At 52.3% G+C, this 14,057-nt stretch overlaps 1 protein-coding gene across 1 annotated transcript; it reads right to left on the minus strand.

The window, feature by feature from the left end:
- Positions 1-355: 355 nt before the first annotated feature.
- GOLGA7B (golgin A7 family member B) lies at positions 356-12,720 on the minus strand (the record flags this gene model as incomplete). Its single annotated transcript, XM_079900568.1, has 7 exons — positions 356-457; positions 1,550-1,651; positions 1,738-1,890; positions 5,536-5,661; positions 11,996-12,091; positions 12,208-12,391; positions 12,686-12,720. 7 exons carry the CDS (start codon positions 12,718-12,720, stop codon positions 356-358), a joined length of 798 nt encoding a protein of 265 aa, XP_079756694.1.
- Positions 12,721-14,057: the final 1,337 nt, after the last annotated feature.

Here is a 14,057-nt window from a genome sequence, read left to right on the forward strand (position 1 = left end):
AGACCTGGATCCTCTTCTGGGGTGTTGGGAGGGGAGCTGCAGAAGAGAGGGGCTGTCCAAATTGTGTTGTCCTCACCCCAGCCTCCCCCTGGAAAACCTGCCTCTGTGTGACCCAGACCAGCCCTGTCGGGTAAGAGCCAGGTCAGGAAGTGGACCGTCCTGCCAGGGGGCGAGGGACAGGGGGCGCCGTTGATGGCCCGCAGGCAACACTGGGCGGGTCACCCTCCCTCCTGCCCTGGGCAGCAGGGTGGGCCCAGAGAACGACTCAGAAGCGGGTGCTCTGGTAGCGTAGCCGCCGCAGGTCTGCAGGGCCCTCAGTCCAGTCGTACACCTCCCTGCAAGGACTCTCGGCCAGTCACCGGCCACCCGCCCCGCCGCTGCTGCTGCCGCTGCCACTGCTACTGCCACTGCTGGAGCTGCCACTGCTGCACCGGTCCTCGTAGATGGAGATCTCGATCTGGGGCGGCGTTAAGGAGGGATGCAAGCGGACAGGAACTGGCTGATGGAGGCCAGCAGGGAAGCGGGAGGCAGAGCTGGTGCTGGTTCCCGGACAGGAAGGACTCAGAGGCCCGGGGAGCCAGACCCGAGCCCCTCCTCGCACCTGCGCTCACTCAGCTCAGATGCTCCTGCCCATAGCCAAGACCAGGAGCTTGCATTCTAGTGCGTCTAATCGCTGTGTCCCAGGCTGGGAATGTGCCCAAGAGGGGGTGGTACTGCACAGGAAGTGTGAGGACTTGGGTGTCCTACGTTCAGATCTCAGCTCACCCATCTCATCTGTAAAGTGGGGATAATAATAGAATCTTGGGGTTACTGCAAGGATTAAATGAAATAAAACAAGTAATGCGCAATGCCTGCACATAGTAAAGTCGCAAAGACGAGAAGAGGCTGGCCCTGGGCTTTGTAAGCATGAGATTCTGGGATTTGCATTTTCTTTACTCTTTTCCTGTCAGTTTTCCAGTAAAAGTTATTTTTAAACAATTCTACCCTCTGCTGCTGACTGGGGGGCAGGATGTAGGTACACCTTGACCAGGTGGAGTGAGCAGACCTATAACCCTCTGGAACGCCAGCCTCCCACCGAGACCTCACTTTTCTCATCTGCGAAAGGGCAACAACAGGACCTGCTCATTGAACGGGCTTCAATGAGGGTTACATGCGAGAGCATTGACGAGTGGGCCTGAGCTCAGATCCTGGCTCTGGCGGTCACCAGCTGGGCAGCCCTGAGCCAGGGTCAGCTACAAAGGCAATAAGAAGAGTTAGCCACTTTATAGGGGTCTTATGAGAAGTACATGGATTCATATTTTCACAGCACTTACTATGATATCTGGCATGTATTAAGCACTGATTAAATGCAACTCAATAAAAGCGAAGCCTAAAATGCACAAACAGCACTAACTTGGGGTGGAGGCAGGGGCCGATGACCAGGGGTGTGGGGAACCCTAGGAACTCCCTGAACAGAGGCCCCAAAGGTGGTCCCATCTCCCAGCAGCCTCACCAGGGGCCCACTGGCCGGCAGCTCTGTGCCCTCGCACGGAACAGCTGGAAAGGATACAACCCTCATCCCACGCTCCACGGGGTCTGTGAGCAGGAGACCTCGGGGGGCAAAGACCTTCTCATTTTGCTCCTGGATGTATCGGGAGATCTTCTTGAGGACCTGCAAGGACAGGGACCGGTTGAGGATGAGGGTGGAGCACAGGAGCCCTGGGGGAAGGGATGCGGGGCTGTGGGGGAAGGAACCACCTTCTCATAGTGGGTCTCCATGCAGAGGAAGATGAAGTAGGCCGTGGCACAGGCCAGGCAGCCCTCGAGGTAGGAGCTGCCCCCAATCTTCTCCGCCTCTGCGTAGAAGCTGTTGAGGGTCTTCACAGTCTCCTCAAAGAGCTGCCGCTCGATCTGGAGGGAGAGAGGGACAGGGAGCCAGGCCCAGGTCAGCCTCCCTGGAGGTGGCAGTGGTGGGCCCGCACCAGCGTTGGGGTTGGCGGCACACAGGGAACACCGGCGAGGCTGCAGGAGCGCATGGAGCGCCACACAGGGAGTCAGGAGACCTGGGGTCCAGTCCAGACTTGGCCATCAGCTAGCTGTGTGACCTTGGACTGATGACTTAACCACTCTCGCCTCAGTTTCCACATCTGTAAAATGGGAGTAAGAATGACTACTTGACCTCCCTTGGAAACTGAAAATTCCCATGAAATCCAAGATGTGAACATTTTCTGCAGCGGATCAAGCAGGAATTCCAGTGACTTTGCCACACACACACACACACACACACACACACACACACCATTGTGATGGCTGTGAGAGGGCTCAGGACCTGATTAGTAGGGGCTCTCCACGTTTGGAGAGCATGAGACGGATTGGGTAAGACCTCAGGAGTGTCTTCCCAGGAGGAGGCACTTCCTCCCAGTTAAGAGGTCACCCAGGGGACGTCCCTCTTGGTGCAGTGGTTGAGAATCCACCTGCCAATGCAGGCGACACAGGTTCGAGCCCTGGTCTGGGAAGATCCCACATGCCACGGAGCAACTGAGGCCATGAGCCACAACTACTGAGCCTGCACTCTAGAACCCGCAAGCCACAACTACTGAGCCCATGTGCCAGAACTACTGAAGCCCTCGCACCTAGAGCCCATGCTCCGCAACAAGAGAAGCCACCACAATGAGAAGCCCGGGCACCACAACGAAGAGTAGCCCCCACTCGCTGCAACTAGAGAAAGCCCACACGGATCAACAAAGACCCAATGCAGCCAAAAATTAATTAATTAATTACTTAAAAAAGAAAACAACAGGTTACCCAGAACAGGACAGCCCCATGCATTTGGACAACTGAGAAGCTATCCTGCCTGCATCCATGACCGTAATAGCTAATATCCATTAGGCACGTTCTCTGTGCCAGGCACTGTTTATGTATTCCTTCATTTAACCCTCATAACAATCCTATCAGAGAAGTACGACTCCCACCCCCATTTTACAGGGGAAGCCTGACGGAAGCTCTGCTCTGTGGTCCAGACCACCATCATCTCTGACCTCTTTAAGTGGTCTCCCTGCCCCCAGCCCTGCCAAGGGAGACTGTTAAAGTCAGATCATGTCATAACTCTGATCAAGAGCTTCCCAAGTCTCCCCATCTCTCTCCAAGTAAAATCCAAGGAGTCCTTACATGCCTGTGAGGCCCTCCAGGGCCCGGCCCTGCAACTCCTCTGATCCCATCTCCTGTTTTCTTGACTCCAGCCACACCGACTGCCCACTGCTTCCTGAAAATGCCACAGGTCCTTTGGGCCTGTGTCCTCAGCTGCAGTACTTTTCCCCAGACATCCCCTGCCCTGGCTCTTCCCTTACTTCCGCTTAGGTCTCGCCTTATCTGACAGCATCCCATGTCCTCTGCCCAGCTCCCCCTTTGTACTTGACCTTCTCTCTTATATTTCCAGTATTTGTTACCACCTACATATTTTCTTGTTGCTTTTTAAATTTTTTTGTATCCTCTAATAGAAAATAAGGTCCATGTGTTCACGCCTACATCTCCAGTGCCCAATACATTGCAGGCGCCTAATAAATACTTGCTGAATGCTGCATGAACTTGGCCAAGTTTACACAGCTCTGACCCGAGTCTGTGCCCTTCACCATGCAGCCCTCCACTGGAGCCTGGAGTGGAAGGTCATGCTCCAAACTCAGTAGGTATCAGAGTGTCTCTCATCCCATCTTTTACATTCTTTAAGCACCCCCTCACCCCCACAGGACCAGAACTGCCCATCACATAAGATTAGGGACCTCCCATTCCTGTCTAGAACAAAAGCTCTCCCCCCAAATAGTCAGAAGCTTTGCGGTTCCCAGCCACTACTTCTATAAAGATCTGGAATGAACATATAAAGAAAATTATGTCCATCCTGTCTGGGACCCAAGCCCTGCTGCTGTATCTCAGGGATCACCCCCGCACCAAAGGACAGGCATGCTAAGATGAGGAGATCTACATGGCTCCCCAAAAGTTGTTTAGGGGTCAGATCAGCAAAGGCCACCCCTGCCCCACCCTCCCAAACTCATTCAAATCTGCCTGGGCTGCTGAATGAAAGGTCATGGTCCTTCCTCTGCCCTCCCCCAACCCCAGGCCAGTTCTAAGGGGGCCTGGGGTGAGGGCTACATACACCCAGGACCAGGAGCAAAACTCAGCAGAAGAAGCTGATGCCTTGCAAGGGGCCAGTGGTCCATGAAACAACCAAGTAGCTGAGTTGGAGCGGGAGGCTGTGGGCAGAACCCTTGCTTGACGGCCTCTGATGCCACCAGCAGACCCTGTGATGGCGCATCAGGCTCTCCCCTCCGGCCGAGGTGGGGAGAAGGAGGGAAAAGCACCCTCCAGCCCTTCCTCCAGGTCTCTAAGCTTTCCCTGCCAAGACTCTGATCACCCAGGCACCCAGTTTTATCTATACCCACCAAGGAAACAGGAGTCCTGTGAAAAAGCGGAGAGTCGGACGCCAAGGCCCTTTCGGCCCTCAGTGAGTTCAGCACGTCACTTCCTCTTCCTGGCCCTGAGTTTCCTCTCTTAAATGAGAGGATGAACTAATGCAATGCTTCCCAAACATTTATGCACATATGAATAACTTCAGGATCTGGTTAAAATGCAAATTCTGAGTCAGTAGATCCAGGGTGGAGCCTGAGATTCTGTGCTTCCAGGGGACGTTGACGTTGCCTGTTTTGGTTCAAGGGCTTAGCTGTTCTCGATTGTGGTACACACTAAAATCACCTGAGCAGCTTTTGAAACATAGGCATACTCAGGTCTCGCCTCCAGGAGATTCTGATTCAAATGGTCTGAGAAGCGAGAGGGTGGTTCCAAGCAGCAAAGACTACCACTGTCCTATTCTACCCAAGCTGACGCCCTGCCAGGTTTTCTCAAAAGCTCCCAGGTGATTCTAACAGGCAGCCCAGCATGAGAATCACTGTACTAGGAGACCAGAGATTCTCAAAGTGGGATCTGTGAATCACCCAGTCCCACAGCACCTGGGGATTCCTCATTAAAAATTAAGATACTCAGCCCCGGACGCACAGTGGAACCACCCAGGGAAATTAAAGCAATGCTGATGCCTGGGCCCCAGTCCCAGACACTCTGATTTAATTGATCCTGGGTGTGGGCTGGGCATTGGGATTTTTTTAAGCTCCCCAGGAAATTCTAATGTGCAGCTGGGGTTAAGAAGTGTTTCTAAAAAGAGATTCCTGAACCCAGTCCTGCAACTGAGTCAGCATCTCTGATGACAGCTAGTATCATCCAATAAGCAAATTCCAATAAGACCCAGGAATTTGCATTTGTTTGACAAGCTCTCTAGGTGATTCTCTGAAATCTGAGAGCCACTGAACTAGAAAATCTCTGAGGTGTTTCAGCTCTAACTTTCTAGAAGGTGACAGCAAGACAGTGTTAAGGACATTATTTAGTTCTTCCACCTGAAGTGGCTGAGCAAGTTGTTTCCTATACTACTTTTTTCTTGGAAAAATATACGTATTCTAATAAGCCCCTCAGTTCCATCATAGTCTATGATCCAACTTTAGCAAAAGACATCCTTACCCGGCTGTCCAGCTCTGGGGGGAATTTGGTCTGGAACTGACAGATGGTCCCATCGCTGTAGTCTCTCTGGATAAAGACCTTGGTGGCCAGCGAGGCACTTCGCCGGAGCTCCTGCAGATTGTGGACCTGGGGAGACGTTCAGGAGACACGCACTCAAGGTGATCATCCTTCTAGGTTTGTCCAAGACTGAGGGGTTTACTGGGGTGTGGGCCTTTCATTGCTAAAGTCAGGAAAGTTCCCAGCAACGCAGGACAACTTGTCTACCCCACAAATGTTCAAGGAAGGTTGCGGGAAGCAGGCTTGTTGAGTTTACTCCAGAAGATGCCTCTAGCTATCCCAGAAAGATCTAGAAAAAGCCTGAAGCAGAGCCAAAGCTGAGCCAAAGCGAGAGGTTCTGGAACCACCAACAGAGCCAGGAACAAACTTTAACGAGAGGAAAACACTTCCTGGTGGCTAGCCCAGATTCTCTCTCTCTCTCTCTCTCTCTCTCTCTTTCTCTCTGTCTCTCTCTGTCTCTCTCTGTCTCTCTCTCTCTCTCTCTCTCTGTCTCTCTCTCTCACACACACACACACACACACACACACACACATGCATGGTGGGGTCTTTCACTCTTTCATTCATTCAGCAAGTATCAAATGTTCACAGCTTGTCAGGCTGTGGCTTGGGGACCCCAGCACTGGACAAGACTGATGCCTCGGACCCATCCCGCCTAGTAGAGCTGACAGGGTTGGGGGAGGGGAGCTTGTGGGGCAAAGGAAGATGTGATGCGCCCATGAACTCAGAGGGAGATGGGTTCAGGCCAGGTTATGGCTTAAGTCAGAGACACCACAGATTGTTTCCACGTCCAGCACGTCTCATCACAGGAAAGAAGGGGCCCACATACATCCAAATTTCCCAGAGAAAATTGTGGATAAAGTGGGCTGAGGCCAGAAAATGAAGAAATCTCCTGCCCTTGTAGGAAGGAGCGGGGTGACTTCTGTCCCTTGTCCACACCTGCAAACTTGACATTCACACAGGCTCTAGCATTTCAGAGAAGTGGGCTCAATTCCACGGAAGAACTGGGCCTCTTTCTTCCACTTCCAGCCTCCATCACCCGCATTTGAGACAAGCTTCCCACTGGGTGAAATATTCCAGACACTGGAACCACGTGGAGCCCAAGCCCCAAAGGCAGAGTGAACACAGCCAGTTCATCCTGTGTAATTAAGGTGAATCCGTTCAGTCACTCAGCTTTCATTTATTGAGTCCCTACTATTGCCAGGCTCTGGGGATGCTGAGCAAAAGACAGTCTGTGAGCTCCAGGGAGGAAGACAAGTAAATACACAATGAATCAGACTGATAAATGCTGCGGAGAAGTAGCATCTCCCCCAGAAACGCTTACTCAGAAAAGGCTCCCTGAAGTCTGTGTGGAGTCATAAAGGAGCTACAGCGGTGGGGGGGGGCGCGGGGAGGGGGGTGAGGGAGGGAAGAAAAGGCAACCCAGAGGGAGGAGCTTGTGCAAAGTTAACGGAGACAACAGAGAACAAGGTCTACTCCAATGACTGGAGGCAGATTTCAGCAAGACTGAGGTTGGTTTGCAGAGCAGATAAGAGCAGTAGATGATGAGAGTGTAGAGAAGGCAAGGGTTAGATCACAAAGAGCTTGACAAGTTCCTACTGGAGCGGAGGGTTTAAGATAGAAGATACTTAAATTGCTTAAGAGCTGGGGGAAGAATAAGTAAAGAGAGAAAGGTTTTCAGTGTGGTAGTAGGATCAGATGACAGGTGGATCAAGGTCCTGGGATGGTGCTAACAAGACTTTCCTAAATCCCAGTGAATTTTGCTCTGTGTAAGAGTGTGACCCTAAAGTATTGTAATTGGATGAAATACTGTATAAGGGCTCCTATAGTCCTTGATTCCCCTAATCAAGGTTTTAATTGAAGGAGTCCCCTTGACATTTAGTAGGAGCCTACGTTAGCTTTGAAAAATAAAAAATGCTTTGGTAATATAAAAATGTTATTCATTAGTGTGTCTGCTCTGTCTGGTTAAGGTTTCATACAGTTGTATTTTCAAAGGAAAAGGAAGGGGCTGTGACCTTCCTCCGAGCTTCTAAACCAACCTACATGAGCCTGTCAATCTTGAGGATGGACTGCCCTAGCCCCAGAAGGATCTTTCTGGTAGCTTCGTGAGTGGTGCCTGGGAAGTGGGCATGACTGGGGTAGGGGGCCAGGTGGAGGGATGACTATCTTTGTAGTAGTCCAGGGGAAAATTAAAGTGGGTCTAACTTAAGAAAAATAATGGTGAGAATGGAAAGAAAAGGAAAGAACAGTGCTTCAGCCATTCTGAAACGGGCTCAGCTTCTTCCCCCCCAATACCCTCCTTTGTCTGTGACTGACGCACACATACTGTGTGCTGCCATGCAGGTGTACGTCTCTAGTGACTGCCTAGCTGTTGACTACAGCCACTTCTTCCTCTTGGTCACACAGCTAGATTAATTCCCAGCCTCCCTTTCAGTTAGGTGTGGCCGTATGACTGAACGGAATGCGAATGGAAGTGATGAATGTCACGTATAGGCTTGGCTCATAAAGACCACCACTCCTCTGTGATTTTTCTCCCCTCCCACAGAAACCAAGAGAGCCATGTGTTGAAGACAGTGGAACCACAAGATGAAGAGAGCCTGGGTCCCTGGATCACTGCCTAGAGGAGAGCCACCTACTGATCAGGAATGCCGGGCTGGGACTTTACTGAGCAGGAAATAAACCTCTATTTTATTGCACCATTAAGATTTTAGGGGGCTACCTTACAGAGTACAGTCCCATTTCCTTTTGGCTTTTATCAATGTGTTCTCAAGTAGCCAGAGTGGGAGGGGTCAACACGCTTTCCAAACCCAACAATATTCTGAGCCTTAGAACACTGTCCTGGCTCTGGATGACTAGGGATCTTCTTCCCTCCCTGGAGAGTGTCTGTGGGGTCTCGAGGAGGTGCTAGAGGATGGTATCAGGCACACTTTGTACGCCAGAGCCCTAGTTTCCCAGATCTACTTAGAGCACACAGACTCTAAGATTCTAACGCATCTGTAGTTAGTAGGATCTAAGACGAGGCAGGGTCTCCTGCCTCTTACTTCTCACCTTCCTCAACCCTCCCCTCTCTCCCATCACCATCCCCCAGCTGCTGGCAGCTGAGTCAGGACAGGACCAAGAGGCCCTGCATGAGGAAGAAAGAGAAAATCAGTGGTGAGATCTGCTGACACCAATTTTTGAACTGCATGGCAGGGAAAAGGAGGCTGCCAGGAGAGTGGGCATCCCAGGTCTCACATTTGGGGTCTGTACACTTGACAGAGTCACCTTGGCAGAGGCGGCAAGCAGCGAGCACTGGAGGGCAGATGAGCACCCCCAGGCAGGTCGAACCAAGACAAACAGGAGGTCCCATCTGGCCCACATCTCCAGGCTCGTTAAAAACCAGTGAATGCCAGAGGATGTGTTTGAGACTCAACTCAAGAATCACAAGGTTCAGCTGATGAGCCGACACCATCCTCCCTGGCTGGGGAGTGGAGGGGGAGTGAGGATCCTGAGTCACAGGCAGCCGAGCCGGGCTCAGGATGGAAACCCAGGCGCAGGGCCTCCTCCTCAGGCTGCACCAGAGCCCCAGCCCAGCGCCTTGTCTGCTGCTTGTTAATTTCATGCCTCAGAGATCAAACCTCCAATGCCTTTCTTGGCTAACGCTACTTGGGTGCATTTAAAAATCTCTGAGGGGCCAAACTCCACCACTTGGACAAGCCCCTCCCAGCCAAGCATTTCCCAGTTGTCCTCGGCCATCTGGACTGGTTTCCAGGGCAGACCCTGCTCCCATGACACACATTCGCAGAGGTTTGTCACGCAGGAAATGGGCTCATTACAGTTTTCCAAATGAGGTCAGTGTATGGCTCAGGAGGCTTCATCCCTCCTCTGAGGTCCTCACACACACCCCTCCCCGAATGCTAACTCCTAAACAGAAATTAGGGAGTAGAAAATATCCAGTTTCCATGCCTTCCATCCAGGAATATCCAATCTTTCTCAATTCTCTCCCTCTGTCTCTTCTTCCCTCCCTCTCTCCCCTCTCCTCCTCTCAAAACACTTTCTGCTGGAGCTGAGGACCTCCCGTTCAAAATCCTAAGAGAATGGCCACAGGAGCTTGGCATGAGGTTTTACTTCTCCCAACAGGTTTTTCCTGGTAATCTTAACACAGTCCTAACAGTAAAAACAGCCTGGGGAAAATGACTCGCTCTGCAGCCCAGATAATGTGAACGTCCTGTGCCTTGGCAGAGTTAAGGCTTCCTCCCTCTGTGCTGCCATCAGAGTCCACCCAAGGCCAGATTGGGAAATGGGCAATATTTGTCCTCAGCCCCTCAACCCTGTGGGCACTCCTCCATCCCTCTGCCCTCAAGCTGAACCAGCCAGGCCAGTCAGGGTACCTGCGTCCCCATACTCCAGCCCTTCCAGAACTCCTTTGCATCCTTCCCCCATCAGAGTCTTATGTCAGGACCCCTAGTCCTCTACTCTCTACTGGGCAACACAGTTGGCTAACTGGATACACCTGGATGCAGCAAACAAAGCACTGGCCAGGGAGGCAGAAGACTCAAGTTCTAGTCCTGGCCCTGCCACTTTCTAGCCATATTTCCTTGGATAAGTCTCAGCACTCCGGTTGCATCATCTGTAAAATGGGAGAATGATGCCTTCCTTGGCTCCTTCACAGGGATTAGGCAAGCTTCTGAGCCTCAGTTGTCTCATCGGTTAATTGGGGATAATGACACTATCCTCGCCTACTTCACAGGGTTGCTCTAAGGCTCAAAGGAGATCACTCATGTGATAGTGCTTGGTATACAGGAAAATCCTATATTCACGGAAGCATTACGAGCAGAGCTAACAGCAGGCTAACAGCAGCCTCCAGGAAACACTGCCTCGACCTAGAGATGTAAGCCTGCTGGTTAGAATCTGTGAACCATAGCAGACCTGAGAGGGAGATGTGCCGGGACAAATGGGCCTCATCACAGATGTGGCCACCTTTTCTGCCCACACTGCTGGCCCAACTGTCCCCACGTGGCTGAAGTCTCCCCTTCCTGTCCAACACCAGCAGCCTCTCTGCTGCAGTCTGCCAGCCCTGTCTGGAACATGACCAGCTCCTTGGCCATTTCTCCTTTGTTCTTCCTCCTCTTCTCAGTATCTCTGGCACTTTCTGAGCACTCTGCCTTCCTCCACCCTAGAAACCAAGCTCCATGGGTCTGTGCAGGGCTTGTCCCCTCACAGGGTCCTGAGGGACGAGCTCTCCTAGCTAACCCTGTGCCTTGTCAGAAAGCCGAGTGATGCCAAGCAACCGCACCTCATTCTGTGGTGGCGACGACAGCAGAATAACAACAGTAACACTTGGTACTGATGTCACGCTGCTCAGCAGGGTGCCCAGAGGCACTGCATAGGATCATTCAAAAGCCCTTGCTGTCCCCCTGGCTTGTGTTCCAGCTGGGTTGGAAATGGGGAAACACCACAAAAAAAGTCAACATTAGAACTGGGGAAATCTGGTGTCCTGGGTTCCACTCCAAAATTCAAAGAAGAAACTTTCAGCTCTGCTGCTGACACGCTGTGTGAGTGTTAAATAGGTCCTCCCCTTCAGGTATTAGCTTTACCACTTATGAAGTGGGAATATGAAGAGCTCCATTTCCCTTGTGAAATGAGGGGGTAGAGGAGGTAATTCCTGATCTCTTAAGCAATGCACATAGATCCTGCCCTCAGTCAATAGGTCCCTGGTTCAGCTTTCAAGTCCCTTGAAGGTGACACAGGTATAGGCACACCCTGAAGAAGGCAGCTCCTCCCATCGGACACAAGGGAAATGCGGTCTTCTGGTACAGGAAACTCAAAAGGGGTGAAGAAGCAAGAAAGGGTAATATGCAAAATTGAACTGGTGCAGGCAGCTCATTAAAACCAACCATTTGGGGTTTTGACCTGAGGGTTCTTTGTCCCCTCCTGTCCCCCTGCCCCCGGGGAGGAAATGCAGATGTGAAGGCAGGTCTGTCATCTCTTAGCCAGGCTTTTGGGCTCAGAAGCTGGATGGCTGCACCACGTAGCAACAGCAGCCAGCCGCCTTCTCTCCCCTAAAACTGGCTCAGGCTCGTCTCCAAGCCTCTAGGGAAGTGGTTTCAGGACTTTCAGTCCATGGGAAGGGGAAACCCCAGCTGAGGCCCCGGGAGCAAACCTGGCACTAGTGCCAACAAGTGGTGCGGACAGCTTCGGGACTCCGATGGGGAAGATTGACACGCCAGGGGTGAAATGATCCAGTGAGGATCCCCTCTCTTCCCCCCGGCCACTTCGCCCCTCCCCCACGCCTTCCCCCCGGACCCGATCCGGGAAACCACCCCAACCCATCCTACCCCACCCTCCGTCTTCCTTCCCCGCCCCTAGCTGGGATCTCTTCCCACAGCAGCCGGGCACTGCCTGTGGGCCGGTGCTCGCTCCCTACCTCAGTGGCCATGTTCCGGGGGCGCTGACAGCTCCGAGCAGCTGCGGGGCCCGTCGAGGGGGGTTGTCCGCCGTGCTGACTCGGGGAGCAGGTGGGCTGGCGGCAAAGAGACGGGGCCCGGGGCGCTGTCCACGGTGCTGATGCGGACGCCGCAGACCCGTGCGCCCGTGGGCTGCTGGGCGGGCGGGCGCCTAGGTCCTGGAGACGGTCACTGTGCTCTCCGCGGTGCTGATAAGGTCGCCGTGCCGGAGAGGCGAAGCCTCAGCCGAGGCTCTTCCGGGCCCGATCGCTGGTTGCCGCTGCTCCTGCAGGCAGCGTCCCGGTTTATCTTTAACAGGGGCGGCGGGCGTGGGGGCGGCGGGGGGTGGGGGGTGGCGGGGAGGAGGGGCCAGGCGCCTCGGCAGATCGGGTGGGAGAAGCGGCGGCCCCGGACTCCGGCGCCCGCCCGCCGGAGAGGAGCCCCGCCCGCAGCCAGAAGCTCCGCTCCTGCCCGGCCCGGAGGCCCCGCCTCTCCTGCCTGCCCCTCCCCCTAGTAAGAGAGCCAGGACCTGGGCGCTCGCTACCGAGGCCTCCAGGGACTTGCAGACTCGGAGGAGAGAGAGGCAGGACCGTTCTGGGGCAAGACACTCTAGCCTGCCAGGGCTGAGGGTCCTCGACTCGTTCGCAGGCCCCTAGGTGCGGGCTCTTTACCTTTCCAACGCCCTTCTTCCCAACCCCTCCCCCATCGTGGCCCAGGCTGCCTCGTCTGCGTTTTTTTCCTCTTCTTTCTCTTCTGTTTCTTTGTGGCCCCCTCTCGAGGCTTGCATGGACGTTCCCTCCTCTCCCCTCTCTCCTTTTCACTGCCTTGAACCCTATTAGCTAGAGGAGGCTGCTGCAGACCGCAGAGAATCGTCTCCTTTCTTTAAATATGTACCCTTGTTTCATCCCCAGAGATACCCTGGGGTTCCTTCTTTCAGGGAGCTCCAGAACTGAAGCCAGCCTCTCCTTGCTGCTTTTCCTGGCCCTGCCCCCAACCCTTACTCTTCCCTCTCTCCTCTGAAATCCCAGAGTTGACATACACACCACCATCTCCAATTAAAAACCACAAGCAGATGGTGCCAAATGGGTACGCCCACTCTCTAAGGATGGCAGGTCTGGCTCCGGTGCCTCTTTCACATTTTCGACATCACACCTTTCTACCAGATGACCTATCTATATGCTTAATAAACAAGGAAATACCAACACAGGTGCCCTTTCACACACCCATACACCCCTTGGTCTCTGAGGGGAAGCTGGGTATGTTCCTCTGCAGCTCACAGCTGCCTAAGGGTCAACAGCGGCAACCCACACACAGGGAGCCATGGGCAGCCAGCAGACCTGGGTCCTGCCTCAGGCAGCATGACCTTAGGTAAATACTTCACACCTGACCTTCTTCCTGTAAAATGAGTGTTGGACTTCACTAGACTATTTCTAGGGTTCTTTCTTTTCCTCAACCTTTTATTTTGAAAATTTCAAACATACAGAAACATTGAAAGAATAGTACAATAAACTATACTATCCACCTAGCTTCAACAGTTGTTAACATTTTGTCACATTTGCTTGATAGATAGATAGACACAGAAACATAGAGATATATTTGGCTAGATTATTAGAAAGTAAGTGACAGACATTGTGAGGGTTTATTCTTAAGTACTTCACCATGTATCTCCTAAGAATAAGGGCATTCTCCTACCTAATCACAATACTATTATCACATTTTTTTCATTATTGCAAACACAAGATTTACTGGAAATTATCAGTGTTACCGAAGATAGCCACAAAGATGATACTCATACTAGCCACAGCATGTTGAAAGACTTTTCTTTAGTGTTGCACATCCTCTCATATGTATGGTCCACAGAAGCAGAAAACTCCATATTTTATCTATAAACCTATAGATATGTATTTTCAAATTTTATCTATAGCTTTAAAGGGAGAGGAGTTTCTATTTTGATGCCACCATTTTGTTTCACGTGATCAAAACTGTTGACAGGAAAGCTCCCAATGTCATGCTTGATATCCTGGTCCTGGCTTACCTACAGTC

Source organism: Stenella coeruleoalba (genome assembly GCF_951394435.1).
Source record: "Stenella coeruleoalba genome assembly, chromosome: 16".
In the NCBI taxonomy this organism is placed as follows: domain Eukaryota; kingdom Metazoa; phylum Chordata; class Mammalia; order Artiodactyla; family Delphinidae; genus Stenella; species Stenella coeruleoalba.